We start from the raw sequence: 23,478 nt of genomic DNA, 5'->3' as shown, positions 1-23,478 counted from the left end.
CTTTTTGGGGGCGTCGTCTTGAGCTGGAGCGGAGGCGGTTCGAACGAAGTTGGTTTGGCGTTGGTCAGGTCAGGCGGAAGCGGAGGAGGTTTGGGAACACGGATCCGACATTGAAGCGGAGGGGGATCACGCCATTTGAGTGGAAGCTCGAGCGAGGGGTAGTCGTCTATGACGCTGGAAGAATGGAGAGATTGATAGCGTTGCGAGGAGCGGACGAGGATAGCAAAGAAGAAGAATGCCTCCGTATGGTTGCCGACGACATCCTCATCCTCCTTATTGCCCGAAGGGTTTCGCGAATCCGAGCAAGATTTCTATCTATCTGATCGAGCGACTTCTTCGATTGAGCCTGATAGAAGGCGATCCGGCTTCGAGCATTGTCGACAGCCCACCTTCCTTGGCGTCGATCGTCGTCGACCGCCAATCTTGTTTTACGGCTTCGATCGTCGTCGACAGCCGACCTTCTTCCGTAGTCCATCGATCTTCACAAGCTCCAAGCTCTGATACCAACTGATGTAGTGGATCGTCGGAAGATGCGACCTGCGATTTGAGTTTTCCCAATCCAGGGAAGAAGAAGAAGCTTTCCAAAGCTTTAACAAAGGGATAATATCATTCAATGACTTTTTCCCTACTACAATGCATACATATATAACCTATCTATAGAATATTCTAGAGAAACTTGTAACAAACTAAGTAAGCTATTCCTAAAGAGGACTATTACTCTAAGCCTGTCTCTAAGCTTTTGGTGAGAAGTTTTGAGTTATTAGGTTGTAAAATTATGCAACGTACACAGCAGAAAATATAGAAGAGAAAAAAAAAAATTATTAAGGTTTAGTTTGGGACAGCTTTTATTGTTTTTTAAAATAATATTTTAATATAAAAATTTTTATTTCAAAAAAAAAATTTATGCTAAAAAACTGCTCTGAAAAATAATAAGAAAAGCTGTCCAAATGAAGCCCAAGTGGGATCAAGAGTGAAATTCCCAACGAAAAGAGAAAAAAAATCATAAATTAAAAATATTACAAATGTACATAGAAGTACTCAAATAATGAGCATACAAAATCATCAAACACATGCAACTGCGATATGCATATAATAGATTCACACAATTTTATACTTAAAAAAAAAATTAAGTACCCAGCCAGCACTTCTTCACATGTAGCAGAGTTAGGGTATCTTAAAGTAATTTTTTAACACAAAATTTTTAATTTTTTAACTAAAAAATTACTTTAAGAAGCCTTAAAAAAACTGTCCCAAACGAAGCCATAATCTACACATAAAACTTTCTCCTTCTGTTAAGTACAGCACTTAAAATTCCAGTCATTAAACTAAGTGATCTCATGGACAAGCACAGGTGGAATGATCATGTTGGATTTACGCAAGTGAATATCAGCTTTAGTTGAAAAATTAATTGAGAAATGTTAAGTGCAAATTTAAGAAAAAAATATTTAAAAGTTTCTATCATTGGTATAGTATAACTACTCCTAATAACATTGGCTCAATTGGCAATGAAAGTTTTTATATGGAGATTAGAGTTGTATTCAAGTTTTCATATGCAATCTGTTTAATAATTCTCTTTTGAGGAGAGGATATTAGAGACTAAAATTTTTTTTTATAAATATCAGCTATGATGTCAGGAGTTAGAGTTAGTGTTGATAGTATGTATCGAGCTAATTAGTGATGGCGTGCATCCATGTTTTATATGAAGGTAGACGACAAAATAATTGTGTGTTGGGGTTGGAGTCGACAATGTGCTTCTACTTTATAAGTGATGATATACATCAATAGCATGTATCATGCCTTATAGCGTTGTCATGCATGCATTGATAGTGACGTACATCAATTTTTACAAGCGATGGCGTACATGACACTGTTAGTGACGGGGGTGTAAAATTAATGGATGCCAACATTTATATCGACGACATTAATTGTTGTCGATAGCATGCATCATGCTTAAAGGTGATGGTTCACCGAAGTTGTTGATAGGAGACAATGTTTGAGTAGTTGTGCTCAGAGATTATAGTTGAGTGATTGTGATTGAGAAATCATAGTAGGGTAACAGTGATCAATATAATACAATCAAGAATTGATATTTTTATGACAATGGTTATGATACCAAGGACAATTGATGATAGTGATCACTAGCTTTGATCTTCTGAATGAAACATCAAATATAGCTCTTAAGTTCTTTGTATCTCCAAACTCAAGTCCACGGTCCCATCTTCCCCTTCAATTAAAGAATGATAGTCTAGTAGTTTTCTAGAGTATGATTTTGATAACTTAGCCAAAATCCAAAAAATGCTCAATCGAACTGCCCATATTAATTCTCTAAATCACAAATAATTCTTTCAGCATATAAGTGTCTTAAAAACCACATAATTAAGTGATTTTGATCTCGCTATAATCCTCTCATTGAGCCACTTGATTTGATTATAAACATACATGATTCAGACATCGTTTGATCACACAAATTAAGTTTCCAACTATACTTTAATTGTCTAGTTTGAACTCATTTGGACTCCGATATGACCACTTTTCATGTGGTTGGGTTTGCTTCATGGTTTTAACATTAGAATTATAGATATAATTTTAACGTTGGTTTCAACGATAATCTTTCTAAAATTAGAATTTGAATGGTTTAGATTTTATTCAAAAATTTTTAATCCAAATATTGCATCATGATTGATAAATTTTTTTGTGACATAAAATATAGTTGGAAACTTTCGAAATTTTCATTTGTTAAGTTCGTAGATTTTGGCACTTTATGTTTATATCTATCATTCCAATCCCATGCATATAGTACGATAAAAGGTTGATGTTATTGTTGTTATTTGTTTATATCTATAATTTTGTTTTTTAATGAAATCTTTAGGTCTGTCTTAATATTTAATGTTGAATGTTCTATTTTCTTTTCATCAAATTAATATTTTATTTCATAGATTTCCTTTTTTTGCTTACATCCAAGTGAAATTCATAGGTTTTTATAAAGTTCAGTACTTATTTATATTTTGTAGATTCAAAAATTTCTTAAATATTCTATTTTGGATCAACATTTATTTGCAAGATTTTATGTTTTATCTAAGTAACAACTATGTTAATTAAATTTTTTTAAATAATTAAGTTTATTGTTTTAATTTTCTTACATTTATTTTTATTAATTATCATAAAGTTAAAGAATATATGCGTATGCAAATAAATTATTTAGTTATGTATAGATTTGGATGAAGGTGAAGATGATGCTTATGGTTTTTAACCATTTTAAAAAGGGGAATTTACATATATGCCACTAAAATTTTAAATATTTATATATCTAACACTTACAACTTTATATTCACTCTTATAACACACATATCTCTAAACCATATAAAAAATATCACAAATATAAATTTATTTAAGGTAAAACATATATTCTCATACATATTTTATGTTGGTGTTAGATATATTAATTTATAAAAAATTTATGATATATTTATAAATCCGACTTTTAAAAAATAATCCGGCAGCGCAGGCGAAGCGCGGCATCGCAGCATCGCGGGCGGAGCGGGGACGTAGCGCGGGCTTGCTCGGACTCGGGCTGGCTCGGACTGCACGTTTCGGGTCAAACGGGTTGACCCGGCAACCCGTCGGGTCAACCCGAACCCGACCCGTTTTTCAAACGGGTCGATTTCTGGAACCCGAACCCGACCCGTTTTGCATTCGGGTCGGGTCCAACCCGGATTTTTCGGGTCGGATTCGAGTCGGATTTTCGTGTCGTGTCAAATATTGACACCCCTAATCACTTATTATTTTTTTTATGCAAACATATTTTGTTGAAGACTTCAATGTGAGATTCCACAATACTTTTACGTGACTTGACCCATGCGATTTAGCAAGATCAGTATTGATACGCCGTCAAAAAATTATTTTGATCGGGCACGAATCTCGAGGCAAAAATCAAGTTGGAAATTTCAAAAATTAAATTCGGGAGCACCCAAACTCCGATTTCAGTGAGCTTACAGTCAAACCGAGCGTCTCGAAAATACGAATTTAAGGACACCAAATTCAACTCAATCCGAGCCCAAATGGGTCCGAATCAAGGACTCAAAGTGCTGTTGGACGGTTCAAATCACTATTTGAGTTACCAAACGGTCTCCGATTTTAACGAGCTTATACTCGAATCGAACGGCTCGACGATACAAATCCAACGAGCCCAAGATCACTGAATTCTGACATCACTAAGGCCCTCAAATGACCAACGAATGGTGCACTATCGTAGGATTCAATATCGACCATCCATTCGACCACTCTCTATTCGCCCCTGATCTCACGCCTATTTACGGGCCATGCCACTCCATAAAATCTATAAATAGAGCCCTCATTTCTCATGAGAGTGGGACCCAAGCAAGAGGAGAAGAGGAGAAGAGAAGGAAGAGAAGGAAGAAGCTCCTCCTCGACCACCGTCGGAACCTCGCCGGACCACCGCAGGAGCATCGCCGGACCACCACGGGAGCCTCGTTGGTCTACCGCTGAAGCCTCGCCGGACCACCGCCTGAACTTCGCCGCACCACCACCTGAGGCCCTCACCTCCGCTAGAGGCCTTCACCTTCGCATGAGACCCTCACCTTCGTCAAAGGCCCTCACCTTTGCCAGAGGCCTTTACCTTCGCCAGATCATCATCAAAGGCTGTGTGCTCCACCAGGACACCACCTGAGGCCCGGAGTTCTGCTAGGCCACTACATGACGCCCAGAGTTCTACCAGAGTACCGCCCTATTACAACGGTCTTTCAGACCCCAGTCTCCTATCGACTACGGTACTTTAGGCCTTCGTTGCCTACTACGGTCCTTCCGACCTCCATCAACAGACAACGGTCTTTCAGACCCCAGTCTCCTACCGACTACGGTCCTTCAGGCCTTCGTCACCTACTACGGCCCTTCCGACCTCCATCAACAGACAACGGTCTTTCTGACCCCAGTCTCCTGCCGACTACGGTACTTCAGGCCTTCGTCGCCTACTACGGTTCGTCCGACCTCCATCACTAGACAACGGTCTTTCAGACCCCAGTCTCCTACCGACTATGGTCCTTCCGACTGCGGTTCTTCCGACCTCCATCAACAGACAACGGTCTTTCTGACCCCAGTCTCCTACCGACTACGGTACTTCAGGCCTTCGTCGCCTACTACGGTCCGTCTAACCTCCATCAACAGAAGACAACGGTCTTTATGACCCCGGTCTCCTGCCGACTACTTTCCTTCCGATCAAATAAACATGTATATGTAACTCCCACCATGTAATGCAATCTATTTCATGTACATTTGTTACATCAATCAAAGGCCTTATCCCAAGGAAGGGCCTCATTTGTAACCAACTGCAAATACTAGTGGATTCATTCAAACTGGGCCAGGCCCCGTGGTTTTTTTCTCTTTTCAGGAGTTTTTCACGTAAAAACTCTGGTGTCTTTTATGAATGCTACACCCTCTCACTTATCTGATTTTGTGCTGGATCTTCGTACAATGCTAAGACATTAAACTATATATTTTTCTACCGCCGCGAATATTCTAGGACGCAACAAGTATTTCGCTGATTTTTTTTTTCGCTCAATTAAAAATACTGTCCCAAAGCAGAAAAAGCTTGTAGCCATGCCCAATATAGACGCAACTCGACCGTTAGACCAGCCCATTTTCAATTTCTGAGAAACAGCTCGTAGCATGCTCTCCTCCCCTTTTACCGCCATCTCAGAACTCAAAGCGCTCACCGCCCTCATTCGTTCTACTCTTCACTCCACTCATCTTCTCCAAATCCTCGCCCGCGTCTTCCACCTTGGTGCCCACCAGAACAACTTCCTTGTAACTGTTCTCATCGGCCGCCTCCGCCTCCCGGAGCAGGTTATCAACCTCCTCCGCCTCCTTCACCGCCCCAATATTCTACCTTTCAATGCTTCCATCCGCATCCTCTCTGATTCCTCCCCCTCTAAAGCTGTCTCTCTCTTCCTTTCCCTCAAACACCTCTCTCTATCCCCCAACGACTTCACCTTCTCCGAACTGTTTAGAGCTTGTTCTTTCTCCAGAAATGCTTTCCATGTTTTCCAACTCCATGCTCAAGTAACTAAGTCGAGGTATAGTTCTGATCCTTTTGTATGTAATGCTCTTTTGTCAGCATATGCGAAGGGTGTTGGGCTTCTGGCTTATGCCCGCAAGTTGTTTGATGAAATGCCAGAAAAAGGAATGGTCTGTCGTTGGACATGTTTAATTGCAGGCCATGCACAGTTCGGCGATGGAGAGGATGCTATCTCACTTTTCATTGATATGATTGAGGAGAATTTCATACCAGAAGATGATGCCATGGTAAGTGTTCTATCTGCCTGCTCTAGTCTGGAGGGCGCAAAGGCCCATAAATGGCTGAGAATTGTCGAAGAATACAGTAACAAGGATTCTGCTATCATAGTTCTTATATACCTCTATGGGAAACTGGGCAGAGTTGAGGAAAGCAGGGACTTGTTTGAAAAGATGAGGAAGAGAGAAAGTGGGAGAGTGAGTATTGTGGCTTGGAACGCCATGATCACTAGCCATGTCCAGAATGGTGAGCCCATTGAAGCTTTGAATATTTTTCACTGTATGCTTAGTCATTCTACTCCAAAGCCTAATCATGTTACCATTGCCAGCATCCTATCGGCTTGCGCTGTGGTGGGTGATCTAAATCTTGGAAGATGGGCTCATGAATACATGAAGTTTAGTGGTGGCCATGGAATCTTACAGTCTAACAAGATTCTAGGGACCGCCTTTATAGACATGTACTGCAAGTGTGGAAGCTTAAAGGAGGCGAAACAGGTCTTTGATAGAATGGTTTTGAAAGATGTGGTCTCCTTTAATGCCATGATCATGGGGCTTGCCATTAATGGTGAAGAAATGGTGGCTTTGAGGGTCTTCTCTGACATGGAAAAGCTAAATATAGTGCCCAATGATGGATCATTTTTAGGTTTATTGTGTGCTTGCACTCATTCAGGTATGGTGGATGAAGGGCGTTTGATTTTCACTGATATGCAAAGGAAATACTCTATCAGTCCTAAGCTAGAGCACTATGCTTGCTTCACTAATCTCTTAGCTCGGGCCGGTTTTATTGAAGAGGCTCTTGAAGTTGTAAAGACCATGCCAATTGAGCCTAATGGCCTTGTGTGGGGATCTTTGCTTGGGGCTTGCTTGGTTCATTTCAAGGTGGATGTTGCTCATGAAGTTGCTCGAAGATTCTTCGATGCAGATTCGGAGAACTCTGCTGGCTATGTCATGCTTTCTAATGTTTATGCTGTTGATCGGAATTGGGAAGATATTGAGGAGCTAAGAAGATTGATGAAGGTGAGAGGTGTGAGAAAGCAACGAGGCTGCAGCTGGATTAGCATCAATGGGACCTTGCATGAGTTCCATGCTGGATGCTCTTTACGCTCTCAAATGGAGATGATATATTGTATGTTGAATTCCTTGTCTGGGGAACTGAGGTCATTTTGTTAGAATAATTAAATATAATAATTATGCTATACGTCGTAATAATTATTTAAGTATATATATTTAATTATATAAACAATTAAGTGGCATATGTATTTGAATTATTGAAATTTAATTATTTATATGAAATCCTATTAGTCAAAAAGAGATAATTTGATTAGTCGTTTATAGACCGTTTGATCAAATAACTCATATGAGCGGTTATTATAACTAAGCCGTAGGAAATAACTACAGGTCCTCTCTCTCTCATTATGGGAGTTAGTTTGTTCCATAGAGAGTTAACTCATGAAAGAAATAAAGTGAAAGAGAAAAGGGAGAGAAACCGTAGTTTGGAATTCAATGAATTCAACATGAATCCAGGTATGTTTTTTCCCGATTAAAATCTTGTGAAAATCATCTTGTTTAAGATCTTGTGGATTTAAGTTTTATGTAAATTCATGTTTTTCGTTTCGAATTCTTTTACATATTTATGATGCGAGTTTTTGCGAGAGTTCTTGTAAAAGTTAGATTCAAGGTATGTTTTTTTCCTGATTAAAATCTTGTGAAAATCATCTTGTTTAAGATCTTGTGGATTTAAGTTTTATGTAAATTCATGTTTTTCGTTTCGAATTCTTTTACATATTTATGATGCGAGTTTTTGCGAGAGTTCTTGTAAAAGTTAGATAACTTAATCTTACAGAAAGTTCTTGTAAGAATTCGATATCTTTAATCTTACATGTGATTAAATTATGGTAAGAAATTTAAGAACTCTTTAATCTAATGCATTCTACGCAGGTGATTGAAGAGTTAAATTGATAAGTTCTAACAGAGGAAGCACATCCCAACAAAAGGTTTTTTAAGGGAACAAAGTTTATGCTTCAATTATGCTTTCCTTGTGATATTTCTGCATCTCAGTGTTTACAAGAGCAAAAATCTAAATCTATCGTGTTGATTTCTTTTGCCTTCCTTTTGCACTGCATCTCAGTATCAACAAGAATAAAAATCTAAACAACAGAGGAGTTGTTTAGAAGAATAAAAATTTACACGCTTCATTAGAGCTTCCACAAGTGTGTAAATTGATTTATGAAGTTTACAAACCATTTTCCTTATTGTGTTATTCAACTCCCCCTATCTTGCATACCCTTAGCCCTGTCAATATTGGACCCGACCAGAAAACCCGACCCGAACCTGACCCGAAAATTTCGGGTTTGGGTTGATCGAATCCGAAGCATGGCAGGTTCGGGTCGAGAAAATCGACCCGTTTGCAAAACCGGGTCGAGTTCGGGTTGACTCGGGAACCTGGGAGTGACCCGTAAACCAGTCCTGACTAGCCCTGCCCGCGACCCCACCTGCCCCAGCTGCCCTGCTTGCCCCGTCTAACCCGCGGTTCGCCTACCCGGCTGCAACACGTCGCGTCACTTCACTCCGCGCGTCTTGTCGCGTCTGTAACTCTCGTCGTCGGCATCGCTGTCGCTACTACTGCCCCTACTGTCGCGTTGTCCCTAAACCGTAAACGAGTCGTGTCGGGTTTACATGAACCCGAAGCGGGTCGGGTTCGGGTTCGAAAAATAAACCCGTTTGTAAAAAACGGTCGGGTTGACCCGAACCCGAATAGTGCTGAGTTAGTTCCGAATTTGACCCGAACCAGACCCGTGACTAGAAATTGTCACCCCAACATACCCTAGAGGAAGATCCTTGTAGGCTTCCTTATCAAATAAATCACCATGGAGAAAGGCATTATACTTATAAGCACCCTACAACATTTGCATGGACACCACCACACTTGCAAGAAGTAGAGATCAGGCGAGATGTTTCACCACACTCACATAAACAGAAAGTATTAGTTGTGAATGGTGGGCGCTGTTAGTGTACCGGTCTATGTAGCTTGTAGTGTAGCTGTACTTTCTTGCTGTACTTTCTTGTCTAGTCTTAGTCTATATATTTACTTGTATCTAAACATTAATGTAATACACAGTTTTATCTTTTTCCCTGTCACGGGCGCCTATCCCTTTCTTGTGCTACTTCTGTTTTCCTTTTCTTCCATTACCGCATGTGCAAGACTCTCTTCATGGTATCAGAGCTTGTCTTCCTCACGGATTAGTTCCGACGATCATGGCCGATCAAGAATCAGCAACCTCACGCCGGGAAACTTCCAACATCTCAGAATCTCTTGCAGAATTCGTAATCCCTACCCCTCTAAAATTTCTAATCTCCAACATCAAGAATCTTGTCCCTACCCAACTCACCACCGACAACTACACAATATGGCGCATGCAACTCTATCAGAATAGATTTCTTACTGCTTCTTAAAAAAAAATTTAGTTAAAAAATTAAAATTTTTATACTTAAAAGCTGTTTTAAGAAGCAATAAAAAAGCTAGACAAAAATTATCTATTCAAATAAACATGTATAGTTCAAACTTGGATTGGCAGACACGAAGAGCTGCTTTCGCCTTTCGCCATCAGCACCTAATAATATCTCCAGTTCTCTTATTTTCTCCCTCTTCTTTTATTTTCACTCTGATAATTGCATGCAATGAAATTCCAAACAAAAAGAAAAAAAAAACTATTCAAATTCTGATTTGATGCTAATAAAAAATAATAAACTTTGCAACATATTTTTGAACTTTTCTTTCTCAATAAGACAACCTAAAGTAAATTTAATTTCAAGTTTCCAGAAGTGAAATTAATTTTTTACATTTGCATATTTGAGTTTTAAAAATATGAATTTATTTTTCATTCATGTTTTAGTAAATTGCATATTTAAACTTATTTTCTTAATCTCATTTTAGTCATTTTCAAATACTTTAGTTGAAACAAATAAGCCGTGCAACTCATCTTGTTCTGTTGGTTGGGAGCTTTGGCTACCAACTAATAGATGTTCGGTTCGAGTCATGAGTATGTGATGTGTCTGCGTGAATTTGACTAAAATAACCGAAATATCTCCAAAAATGAAATAAATTAGCATAGTCGAAGTGATCGGCCTTCTGTTCGGTTCTATTGTTAAACTTGTTAGGTTTGTCATGGCGCAAATTATTGTTACTCTTCCTCAAATAGAATAATTAAATTTTCAACCCCTTTTATAATAATCTGAATGTATAGATTTCAAAGACAAATTAGCGTAATGCAGGGAGTATATATGATTAATGCTATGTTTGAGATAGCTTTCTTGATGTTTTACTTTAAAGACAATAACCATAATTCTATTTGGTTATTAGTTATTATTTTTTGTTGTTTTCTCACTACATTTTAATTTTTTTATGGTAGAAAGTTATTTTTAACAATCAGAGTAACTAATTTACTTTCTTCATAGTAACTTCACAAATAAATCCTAAGAATCTGTTTGGAAACATTTGTAAAAATAATTGTAAAGTTATTATTGAAAAAGTAAATTTTTAAAAAGTTGTTATCAATATTATAAATATTTTTTTTAATTAAACAATAGCTTTCTTGCGAGCACACATTAGCAACTCTGGTTGTAAATAGTAACTTCCTATTATAAAAAAATTTAGAAACTAATGACAAAACAACAAGAAATTAGTAGTCAAATAAAATTGTGGCTGCTATTTAAAAATATATAGTGAGAAAGTTGGACCACCACTTGTGTACCTTCCGTCATTGAACTTTCATCCGGCCCTGCTGTCCGCACCGGATGTCGGGACCTCCGCCCGCTACCGAATATTGTCGGATCTCCACCTAGCTACCATCAATAGACCATTCCGACCACCATCGCTCACCAACTACATTCCCTTCAACCTTCCGTCACCAGTCGAATATGGTTCCTCTGTTGTTCATCAACTACGATCCCTGCAATCACCTTCACCTGATTATGATTCTGCAGCCGAATGAACATGCTAAAATTCTCTTGAGAATAACTCTCGTATTATTAGTTTCTTCCAACCCCCACTAGTAAACATTCTCTTGCAAATCTCTAGCAAGAACATCCACGACTAACTCAAAAAGATACGAGCTTAAGGTTGATCCTTTTATATAATCCAACTGAATTTGAAAAATACTTGATCAAACCACTTTGTTTATTAACACAAGTAATAGCTCCAACATAATTATCCCTAATGACTTCATATTTTTACATAATAAATTTGCTTTTATATAAGATCCTATTTTATTACTTTATTTTTCAAACTGTAATCAGTATATCATATAATTACAACTTTATTGTTACTTTTTTATTATTATTTAAAAATTTCAGTGGTGAAAAATTATTTTTTATAATCAAAATAACTAAATTATTTTTCCCACATAAACTTCATAAATTAATTTTATAAAATTATGGCACCCTAAATAAATTCTAAACCTTTATTAAAATATAGCAAATCACGTCCAAGAGTGTAAAAAATATAATAATTTATGAGTCTTTTATATAAAAATGATAAATAATATATTATAAAATATATGGTATATATATATATAATTTATCTAATCACGTCGTCAAACCTGACCGTTTGAGATTTGGTGTACTGTCACGCGAGACACGTGTTGGTCAAATAGTCAACGCACACAATGGTGTATACGTGCCACGAGGTCTTACCCGTGTCAACCACGTGGCCGTCACCTGCAGCTCTCGCTCGCAACCATTCAGCACGTGTTTTCCGCATGTCATCGCGAGGCAAATTTTTTCGTTATATTATGAAAATAAGACAAAAAATACTTATGCCTTTCTTTTCAGTCCCTTTCATTAATCACAAGACAAAAATCTTTGGAGTGTGACGATAATGTAATTATAATAGGAAAAAAAAAACTCTTCGAAAATGTGAAATAAGTCATCTGAAGTTTAGAATATAAAACTATATTTAAATTCCAATATCATGTTAATAATATATATAAATAGTTGCTCAATAAATACTTAATATTTATTAATTATAAATGAATTTAATTATAATTAAATGAATTATAGAGATGAGAATGCTCAAATGGATGAGTCACGTTACTCTTAAGAGATAAAATGTGAAAGCTCTAGTGTCAGTTAAGATTCAAGAGAGTCAGTCGTCTTAGAGGTTTTAGTCACATATAATATCGGCCTTATGATGACTATGTTATAAGAGCATATATATTAGATCATGCCTATATTAAAAAAAGATTGAGGTTAAAAAAAGATTGAGGTAGGCCTAAAATTTTTTTACTAGAAAGTATTAAAAATGATTTTTTTATTAGATTTAAATGATAATTTGGCTCTTAGTAGAACCCTATTAAAAAAAGATTCATATAGCTGATACCATGTAACGAGATAAAGGCTTGAGATGATTGTTGTTGTTATTTATGTATATAATAATATAATATCACTTTTATTACTACGCATCATTTCAAACTTCAAAATTTATGATACAAACTAATTGAGTGAAATTATCTTTACGATCTAATTTATAATCTCACTTGCTTCACATTAACTCTTTCAAGAACTATATCAAATTATTTCTCGTAACACATCCTTTTTCTTGGAGATATGCATCATAACTTTGATTATGCCATAATAACAGTCATATGCTACAATTTTGGTTGTGTCGTCGTCAAAGCATTCATGAACAATCTCTAGCGATGCATGCACTAAAGTTGTGTCTCGAACAAATAGTAGGTTATACGGAGCACCTAAGATCGTGTAAATCTATAATTTTCATAGCACATATGTGGTCATACCTTAATTCAATTTCCTACCGATAATGAATGTCAATCCCCCATATAAAACATATATAAATATCTCGAATACAAAATCTTTTTGTTAAAAATTAAGCTCTCAATAAGCAAATTAAGATGGACCACATTTTTATATTTATTTGAAGTGTTAAAAAAATTTATTATGTATCTATTGAATAAACTTTTTTTTCAAACAATAAATGCTTGGAAGTAAAGAGTGGAGAAAAGGTACCACTTTGATTGATTATTCCATTGAGGAAAATTCAAACTAAAATTCAAAAATTTTAGAAAATGACGAAAGAATTCTTTGTAATTAATGTTACATTAATCTCATAAGCAGGGAAATTGGCTTACTTCAAAGCCCACCTCAAGATTCAATGAAAGGTGATATTTTTATTTCTATACTGAAAATAAATAAAAACGAAATATTATATATTTTATGAAACATGTTTTTTAATTACAAGGAACTAAATAAGCTCTTAATGATTTCTAACATGACCCATACACAAAGATCTACATATTAATTTAATAAATGAAATGATTATAATTGTAGCTTAGTCAAATTTACAACTTTATAGCAAGAGAATTTTGAATTTTAGTTTTGTATGAAGATCCATCTCATAAATAGATAAATGAAAAGAGCACATGTGACACTAGAATTTTTACATGTCGGACCTAAATAAAATTTTCCACTATGCGAGCATTGATGATGAGTATTTGCCCGTCCCTTAATTTGGATACTACAAGATTACAAGAGTAAGGAAAAATGGTAGAAAATATAACATAGTCGGTATGAGTTAAAATGCATTCATACATGCCTTTATTACAAGAATTGAGCAACTTAAGTAGCTACGTACACTTTTACTCCACGACTTGTCATTCAAGTGCTAACTTATATTCTAGAGATTCATGTAGCCTATAACCTTTCTTGATTTCTATAATTGTATTCATTTGTATGAGATATATTTCTAAGGTTTTTGAACTTAATAAAATTTTTTCCTCTTGCACTATTCTCCCCTTCTTCTTTCCCCATGTTTGTTTGTGTACATTCTTCATCCAGGTTCATGTAATTTGACATTAAAACATAATCTCATCTCTAGCGAATATGTCCTATTGTCTTACAATATTTCTCCTTCTGCTCATGTCCTAACATCTTCCCAACGAATAACCCATTAAATATGCCTCTTGAAGGTTTCAATTGAAGATTGAAGCAAATCACGAGATGAAATGAACAAGAAAGTAAAAGCATCAAAAAGTAAAAGGACATTAGGATTTAACGTGGAAAATTTTAAAATTGAGAAAAAAAAAACCATGGAGCCACACCACACTAAGAAATCCACTATGAAAATATGAAGAAATAATTAAGTACATCTCTCTATCTCTCTCTCTCTCTCTCTCTCCCCCCTGCTTCTCTTATTTCACACACTATTCTCACACTCAAAACACACAAGAATTTCAAATTATTAACACCAAGGGACCCCACCCTTGACAAAAAACAAGAAAGAAAAATTTTTACCGGCGGTGACTGGCGGCTTACCGGCGGTCCAACGACAGTATTTTTACCGGCGGCCTAACGACCGGTGAGCCGCCGGTCACAACACTGATAGTGACCGGCGCTCAAACCGCCGGAAGATAACCGGCGATACAAACCGCTGGTGAAGAAAACCCCGGAAAAACACCGCCGGTACTGGTTTCCTACGCCGTTTTTTCCAGCGGTTTGTAAACTGCCGAAAAACCGCCTGTTTTTTACACAAGCGATGGAAAACAAGAGTTAATCGACAGCCAAAACCACCGGTAATGAGTGATTTTCCTGTAGTGAAACTATCCAATCTATCTCGAAGCACTGTACGTAGTTTAGAGCACCGCAGTGCTCAAGCATTTGTCATCATGATGTTGTGACACTCAAACCCATAGCGCTGTGACAGTCCGCAGCGCCGCAACATCGCATCTAAAGCGATGCAACACTCTGCTCTTTGTCATTTCTCTCAGCAAACTTTTCAACACCGAAATGCTTGAGTACACAAAGCTGGGGTGTTGCACGGGAAAAAAATTTTTGTGTAAAGAAGCCAAACCCAAGCAAGGGAAGGACCCCGACAACCCCCACAACAAACAAAAAAAATTGACTTGAGTTCTGAGGCAAAAACATAACCTAATTGATCAACACAATCATATTCCACACACAACAAACAATTTCATGATCAAAATTTTGATAGAGGATCCTTACTTACCTCCATCATTCCAACAAATATGGTGTTTCTCTAGTTTTAGTAATCCTCACCAAAGATTATTATGTCTCCTTGAGTTGCACCATGATAATTATTTTATCTACCAAAAATAAGTTAGGGTTCATAGGTGGGTCTTTAAAAAAAACTGATAGAAGCATATTCCAAACTTATGAATTCTTGGATAAGAAATAAAAAAGCCATCATTTCATGTATACTTAATTTTATATCCATGATATTTCAGCAAATATTATGATTTTCTTTAGGATGGATTTTTTTAGTGCTTCTTAAAGTTTTTTTTTTATATAAATATTAAAAAAATTATATTAAAATAATATTTTAAAAAGCAGAAAGAAAACTGTCCCAACCAAAACCTATATATTTGAAAACTACCTCAAATAAATATTCCATGCTTATCTAATCTGTCACATGCTAGATTAAAATTAAGTAATGTGCTTTGAAGACTTTATGAGGCATTGTACAGCTAATTTCTTTCATAATTTAAGCATGACTTAAATTATTAAATACTTTCAAGGCATATCAAATCTACTTTAAAATTGAATAAAACTTCAATGCTTAGAATTCACAAAAATATTAAAAATTTTGGCTTCATTTGACGTGGCTTTCTTGCTGATTTCTTAAGCAGCTTCTTAGTAAAAAAAAAATCTAATTAAAAAAAAAAATTGTACTAAAAAGCTGCTTTAAAGTTTCGTTTTGAGACGGTTTTAAAATCGTTTTGGGACGGTTTTAAAAAAACATTAAGAAAGCCGCCCCAAACGAAGCCTAAGAAATATAAAAAAAAAACAGTTCCAAATAAAATCTTAATATTAATTTTGATGCTTATATGATGTATTAAAAATAATAAGAGAATTAAAAAAAGATAAATAATGAAAAATTAATGAGTAAATGAATGTAACCTACTACAATGTGTATTTGCACAATTTTTTATTTATTATATGCTGATTAAAATTTTAGATGATTAAAATATTGCTCTTTTATTTAGGTCATGTAATATTACTCAAGTTGTATAAATTAAAAGGAATGTACTGTAAAAATAATGTATTGAATAAAAAAATTTTAGTGAGTTAAATGCATGTAAATAAATATAGATAATTATTTTTTATGTTATTTGAAGTAAAATAAATATAATAAAAAATTTAATGGTGATATATGACATCATTCGTTTTCTCTGTATGATTTTATTTTCCTTCTGTTTTTCCTCCTCTTCTTATCTCTTACTCAATAATTTTACAAAAATATAATATTTTCAAAGCAAAGTAACGAACGTAACGGTGATTCTTCTCTCTCTCTCTCGCTCGCTCTCGCTCTCGTTCTCGCTCTCAGAGTCATGGAAATTGCAAGGATTCTGTTCCAATAGACATCAATCTCGTTCTTCTTCTCCATCCTGGAATCCTAATTCCTCCCTCAGTGCCCCAATTCCCGCTCTGAATCCCTTCAAAATCCCATCTTCCTGCAATCATCCAGCTCGACTAGCGTTTCCAATTGACTTCCTTTCTTCAGTTCCATCCATGTCGGTTCCTGCAATCACCCTCTACTCAATTCCGCCGGGAAACATCTTCCCAACAGATTTCGACTTCAATCCTCGCCCTCTTTCCTCTTCCACTCACCGTCCGATCGCCGGCGGCCTTTCCTACCTATTTTCCTCTCCCTCCTCCCGCTCCTCCGTCGCCGTCGACGAGCTCAGCTCGCACCGTTGTGACGAACTCAGCTGCTCCTTCTCCTACTCAACCTCCGCCCCTCACTTCAAAGCCCGCGACCATAGCCCCGTTTCCGTCTTACACTACTGTCCTGTCTCTTGCAGCTCCGGAAGCAGCTCACCGCAGTCGATTAGGGTTCCTTTTGGTGATTGGAAGTTCCGAAAAGACCGAAATTTCAGTAAATTTGTGAGGAAAGCTCTAGTTTCGTGCTTGGATTATGATTCTCCTAGCTTCCCAGTGCCTGGTAGCCTGGTTGAGGAAGAAGAACCCACTTTTAGTTTGGAGGGAAGTCCACCGAGGAGCTGTGATCCTCATGCTTTGAGATTGCTCGCAGAAGCTCAATCTAGGCATTTGATCTTTCATGAAGAAATTGTTGTCAAGGCTTTTTATGAGGCTGAGAAGGCTCACAGAGGGCAAGTAAGTTGTGCTGGAGTTTTATTATTTTTTGAGTTTTACGATTAGTTTCTGATGATCTTGATTTTGAAGATAATGGGGTTTCACTGATTCAGGTAAGAGCAAGTGGAGATCCTTATTTGCAGCATTGCATGGAAACGGCAGTATTGTTGGCGGAGATTGGTGCTAATTCTCTGGTTGTTGCTGCAAGCCTGCTTCATGATTCCATTGACGATTCTTTTATGAGCTATGGATACATTTTTCGGATCTTTGGGGCTGAGGTAGCTGATTTGGTCGAAGGGGTATGATCTTTTTTTTTGGCGTTTGTCTCTATTAGGGCATCTCCAACTAAACTCTAAACGCATGAATGACGTCGCTTGCGAGCTCCATCCGAACGGTAAAACTTTCGGTATTTGGTTGTGGGTGAATATTGCGACGTCAATATTGGTGTTGCACTATTCACCTGCGGGGTGTTTGGTAAAGGATTGGATTCAATTTTGTAGGACTTACTAAATCCTGTAAATCCGGATTTAGTAAATCCTAGGCTCATAAATTCTGAAAAGTGTTTGGCATGAAAATTTTTAAATCATGTTAAATCTCTGAAGTTGTTTGGTAACAGATTGTGCCGCGGTAAGAAGTTCCGCGACTGAGCGTTAAATCCGAATATAATTGGATTAGGATTTAGACGGATTTACCGAATTTATGCCGCAAATCCGTAAATCTTGGATTTACGGATTTGCCAGATTTACAGCGGCGCGGATTGCGTTTGTTTGGATTTATGCTAAATCCTACTAAAAATGACGGACAAACCCGATACCAAACACCCCTGCGTTATTTTTCTGTCTCTACCGGATTTGACGAAGAAACACGCGAAGGAGAAAGAAGGTTTCCTGGACGCAAAATAGAGTTCAATTGGAGATGAATCACATCATTTTTTTGTTACACTGCATTTTGGAGTAAAAAATGAGATTTTCGGTTGGAGATGCCCTTAAGTTTCTATGGCTAGTCAATATTTGCTACTATTAGGCTTGGAAATTTCAATCTATTGAGAATGCTGCCATTTGCTTTCTCTAGGTTTCAAAACTTAGCCAATTGAGCAAGCTCGCTCGTGATAACAACACTGCAAGCAAAACCATTGAGGCAGACCGGTTACACACAATGTTTCTGGCAATGGCGGACGGCAGAGTTGTTCTTATAAAGCTAGCAGATAGACTTCATAACATGATGACTCTTGATGCCTTACCGTTGGTCAAGCAAGAGAGGTTTGCAAAGGAAACACTGGAAATTTTTGCTCCTTTAGCAAACAGATTAGGGATATTTACTTGGAAGGAGCAGCTTGAGAATTTGTGCTTTAAGCATCTTCATCCTGAGGAGCACAATGATCTTTCCTCAAAACTTGACAAGTTTTTTGATGAAAAATTGATTGAATCATGTATAGGGAAGTTAGAGAAGGCTATTCAGAATGAAGGTGGATCTTATCAAATGCTCTGTGGCAGGCAGAAGAGCTTGTACAGCATTTACCGCAAGATGCTAAGGTATGCTCCCTTTCCCTTTAGCTGTATGTATGATCACTAAGGGGCTGTTTGGTAGCAGGATTTAGGCCGGATTTGACGCGGATTTGAGTGAAATCCAACCAAACGGCTTAAAATGCAAAACCAAATCTCTCGGCAAATGAAAGCCGCCGTAGATGAAAAATTCCACCTTTTCGTGCTAAATCTCGGATTTCCGAAATCTTGTTTTTTGTCGGATTTATAAAATTTGTTGGTTCGAGAGCTTGTTATATCCGTTCTATAGCCAAACATCACAGGAGATATAATAAGATTTATCATGAATGTTACCAAATAGTTTTCAAGATTTAAGCCCCTCGGGATTTCCGAAATCCGGATTTAGCGGATTTACGAAATCCTACTTAAATCAAATCCTGGGTGCTTCCAAACAGCCCCTAACTTTGTAGCATAATTCAAGATGATTATTATTTTTTTTTTCAGGAAGAAGCTCAGCATGGAAGAAATACATGATATTCATGGTCTACGCTTAGTTGTTGAAAATGAGGAAGATTGCTTTGCTGCACTTGATGTTGTTCATCGTTTATGGCCCAGAGTTAATGGAAGGTTCAAAGACTACATAACCTACCCCAAGTTTAACGGGTAAAAATTGAGAGGTCTTATAGTTTTGAACTTCACTTTTTTAGGTGAAAATTTTATTAAAGATCAAAGAATTTACACCCAAAAAAAAAAATCCTTTTTTTTCTCACTTCTTCAGCACTTAAAGAAAGTCGGCAAAAATAATTCTTCATAGATTCATCATCTACAGATCTGCGAAATTCAGAAAGAAAAGCTAAAAAAATATTACCATTGAATCTTGCAGGTATCAATCTCTGCACACAGTTGTTATGAGCAGTGAATTAATTCCTCTGGAAGTTCAAATTCGGACCAAGGAAATGCATCTACAGGCAGAGTTTGGATTTGCTGCCCACTGGAGATATAAAGAAGGTGACTGCAAGCACTCGAGCTTCGTCCTTCAAATGGTGGAATGGGCAAGATGGATGATTACATGGGAGTTGGAAAAAATGTACAGTGACCAAGCTTCTTCTCATGGCGGCAACTCAACTTTGATCAGACCTCCCTGTCCATTCCCGTCTCATTCTGATGGTTGTCAGTTCTCCTACTCGCCGCTGTGTGACAAAGATGGACCTGTCTACATTGTCATGATAGAGAACGAAAAGGTAGAGGGCTTTTCCTTTGAAAAGATGTTCAAAATTAGAGTTATTATGGCCTTAGCAAAATTGAACACTAAAGGCTTCATTTGGGACGGTTTTTTTACTGTTTTTTGAAGCAGTTTTTTATTATAAAAATTTAAAATTTTGTATTAAAAAGTTGCTTCAAGAAGTAGTAAAAAGTCATCGCGAACGAAGCCTAAGACATTGTAGAAATGTCAAAAATTTTATTAGCGTCTCGAGTAAGTAAATTCTTTGCTGAGGCTATATTTGTCTCTGCAATTCTCTTGGAATCTCTTCTGTTTACATCCAGTTTTACATTTTTAAAGCTGGTATCTGAATCTCATTCATCAAATGTATGATTTTTGCAGGCTGGCTTAATATTACAAGCTCCCTCCCTCATATTTTTCTCTACGTTTTGTTAATGTCTTCTAATTTAAGGGTCCGTTTGGGATAGTTTTTCACAACGTTACTTTCCAAACAAATGTCACCCTTTTAAACTATTTAGATTCTTCCATCTCTAGGCTCAGCCATGTTGTGTTTCTGATCATCTCTGGAACCCTGTTGATCTTCCAAATATTGCATAAATCATCAAAAATGGTGTTCACATTCTTATGAATTAGTAATTAATAATAAATAGATTATCTCTCCATTTATCATTTCAAATAGAACTCACATTCAGATTAATCTAAATCTTTAACATGCTATAGATTGCAACACCAGCTTGTTATATTCATTCTTGACCAAGGCTTCATTCCTTGACACCTCACTTTCTTTTTTCTTAGATGTCTGTCCATGAACTACCAGCAAACGCAACAGTAATGGATGTACTGGAACAAGCTGGACGAGGTATTTCAAGATGGAGCCCTTGCTCTTTTCCTTTCAAGGAGGAGCTGAGACCTAGACTGAACAACAAGCCAGTCAGAGATCCCTATCAGAAGTTAAGGATGGGAGATGTAGTCGAGCTGACGCCGGCCATCTCTGATGAATCCTTAGTGGAATACAGGGAGGAAATTCAGAGAATGTATGATGGTGATTTGACGATGCCAAGCTACTTTAGAAGTATTTGACAAACTCACTATTGGAAAATCGTGTTTTATCGTTGGTTTAACCGGCTATTTTTCATAATAAACTGCCGGCGGCAAACAGACCACAAGACATATCGCCAGTTTTTCCGTCAGGCGTCAGACAATTTCCGGCAATTTGGCTGCTGGTTATTCCGGTGTTTTCAACGGCCAGTATGCCGCCGGTAATTAACCGTCGGCAGCCTGCAGTTTGACCGTCAGAATATACCGGTTTTCAAGCCGCCAGAAAACCGCCGGAAAAATACCGTGGTAATTTCTTTCCTACGCAGTTTATTCCGGCGGTTTTTGAAACACCAGCGAACCGCCGGGAATTTTTAAAACCGCCGAAAATCTTAATTTTACCGCCGGAAAAGACCATCAGTAATTGACGATTTTCCTGTATTAACTGTAATGTTGCATCAGTGTTCCAATGATTCATTGCTAGTATTAAGCAAATTCTGAAGTTCTCTGTATAGCAAAATGTCTTTGTATTAGCATATTAATTCAAGTTAGTTCAATATTTTGTAAAGAAATTGCTTTAGCAAATTGGCATTAGCTGTAAATTGTAATAGAGTTGATTTCTTCTTGTTCAAACTGTGAAAAGTTGGAGAAAACATGTGGAACGTTGGGTTTAAGCGATATTTTCATGGGAAATTATATTTGAAATGAGAAATCTTCTATCAAATGGACAAAAATCTTGAGCACCTTACTAGTTGTTAAAGGTGGTTCGGAAAATGGAGACTCCAATGGAAGGATGCAAATTTTCTAAGAGTAATTAGTATTGTTAGGTTCAATGGATTAAGTGATGGGTACTAAGGAAATAATTAATGGTTGATTGTGATAAAAATAAATTATTAAGATGGATGTATGATAAAAATATGAATAATGTATTGAGAAATTATTATCTTAGAGAAATGATGAGAATAATATTTATTAAATATAAAAACATGAAAAAAAAAATGAAAGATTTTAACATGTATATGAAAAGTTAAAAAAGTATTTATAAGATAGGTAGATAATATTGCAATAGAATTTTTAGGAGAAAAAATTTGTAGGTATAATAATGTGAAGAAACATGTAAAAGTATTTGCACCAAAATAAATAAACAAAGTATTTATAAAATAGATTTTGAATAAGATTTGATATGTCATAAAATACCAGCTTGTTAGGCACAATGCATATTTGAATTAAAAAATTTCAAAATTAAATTATGGCCCATCCAAACTCTGATTTTTTGTAAACTAATAACCAAGTCGAATGTCTGGACGAGAAGAACCTATTGACATCAAATATAATCCGATCTAAGTCTACATGAACCAATTAAAATCAAGCAGTTAAAGTGTAATTAAAAACTTCCCGATGAGATGAATCCAGTGAACCTAAGATTGACTAATTCTAACAACACTAAGTCTCTTAAATATGTAAAGAAAATTCTATGAAAAAGGAAATCAATTCAGACCATCCAATTGAGGGTTGTGGGCTTTCTTTATACTAGTAAAAATGCCCGTGCATTAAATGCACGTGACTAAAAATTTAGTAATAAAATTCATATTATAAATATTTCAATTATGGTATCATTATTAAGATGAAAAAAAATTATTTTTATAAATAATTATAATCATTATAATAAATTTTATATGATTAGGTAAATAGTTTTTATTGATATGAATTTTCTATAATTCATGAATTATTTTGGTATTAAATTCAGTTTATTAGTTAATAAACAAACTATTTATTTTTTAAGTCGGATTATGATTAGGTAAATAGTTTTTATTGATATGAATTTTCTATAATTCATGAATTATTTTGGTATTAAATTCAGTTTATTAGTTAATAAACAAACTATTTATTTTTTAAGTCAGATTTTCTTTAAAGTTATAAGTTCTTAAATTGCACGGTAATAAAATTTTAAACATTAATAATAAATAAAAAAATTTAACAGAATACATTAGTTGGTAATATAATATATTTGATAAGAGTAAACTTCATTTGTGATTTTTTTTTATCATAATTGTAATCAATATGATACATTATCCTCTTTATATGAGAAAAGTTTTGAAAATTTTTATCTTTTATTCCGGCGATTTATATTTAAATTTAAAAAATATAAAAAAAGTTTATAAATTTTAGTTTTCTTTTTAAATAGAGAAGCAAGTATAATTATACCCCAATGAATATTTCAATAATTATTATAATAATAAATTTTATAATGTATAGCCCTTCAAGAAAAATTTGGATAAATATTTCAATTTTTTGCGTTTAAATTTT

General features: G+C 36.0%; 2 protein-coding genes across 2 annotated transcripts; both read left to right on the top strand.

Moving 5' to 3' along the window:
• Positions 1-5,682: 5,682 nt before the first annotated feature.
• Positions 5,683-7,476, top strand: LOC110106913 (pentatricopeptide repeat-containing protein At3g12770). The gene has a single exon (XM_020836996.1). It carries the CDS (start codon positions 5,683-5,685, stop codon positions 7,474-7,476), a length of 1,794 nt encoding a protein of 597 aa, XP_020692655.1.
• A 9,099-nt stretch (positions 7,477-16,575) lies between these two features.
• LOC110106916 (probable GTP diphosphokinase RSH2, chloroplastic) lies at positions 16,576-21,743 on the top strand. The gene is made up of 6 exons (XM_020837002.2): positions 16,576-17,454; positions 17,547-17,732; positions 18,505-18,965; positions 19,419-19,577; positions 19,798-20,155; positions 20,932-21,743. Exons 1-6 carry the CDS (start codon positions 16,849-16,851, stop codon positions 21,214-21,216), a joined length of 2,055 nt encoding a protein of 684 aa, XP_020692661.2. The 5' UTR covers positions 16,576-16,848; the 3' UTR covers positions 21,217-21,743.
• The last annotated feature ends 1,735 nt before the right edge of the window (positions 21,744-23,478 follow it).

Source organism: Dendrobium catenatum, unplaced genomic scaffold (genome assembly GCF_001605985.2).
Source record: "Dendrobium catenatum unplaced genomic scaffold, ASM160598v2 fragScaff_scaffold_1638, whole genome shotgun sequence".
Taxonomy (NCBI): domain Eukaryota; kingdom Viridiplantae; phylum Streptophyta; class Magnoliopsida; order Asparagales; family Orchidaceae; genus Dendrobium; species Dendrobium catenatum.
Note: the sequence above shows the minus strand (reverse complement) of the source record. Positions and strands in the feature narration are given on the sequence as shown.

Bases quoted from the DNA above. Each gene is read 5' to 3' on its own strand.
- LOC110106913 (XM_020836996.1), top strand. From the start codon at position 5,683: ATGCTCTCCTCCCCTTTTACCGCCATCTCAGAACTCAAAGCGCTCACC.
- LOC110106916 (XM_020837002.2), top strand. From the start codon at position 16,849: ATGTCGGTTCCTGCAATCACCCTCTACTCAATTCCGCCGGGAAACATC. The intron at 17,455-17,546 runs GTAAGTTGTGCT...TCACTGATTCAG, and splicing joins AGAAGGCTCACAGAGGGCAA to GTAAGAGCAAGTGGAGATCC. The intron at 18,966-19,418 runs GTATGCTCCCTT...TTTTTTTTTCAG, and splicing joins ATTTACCGCAAGATGCTAAG to GAAGAAGCTCAGCATGGAAG.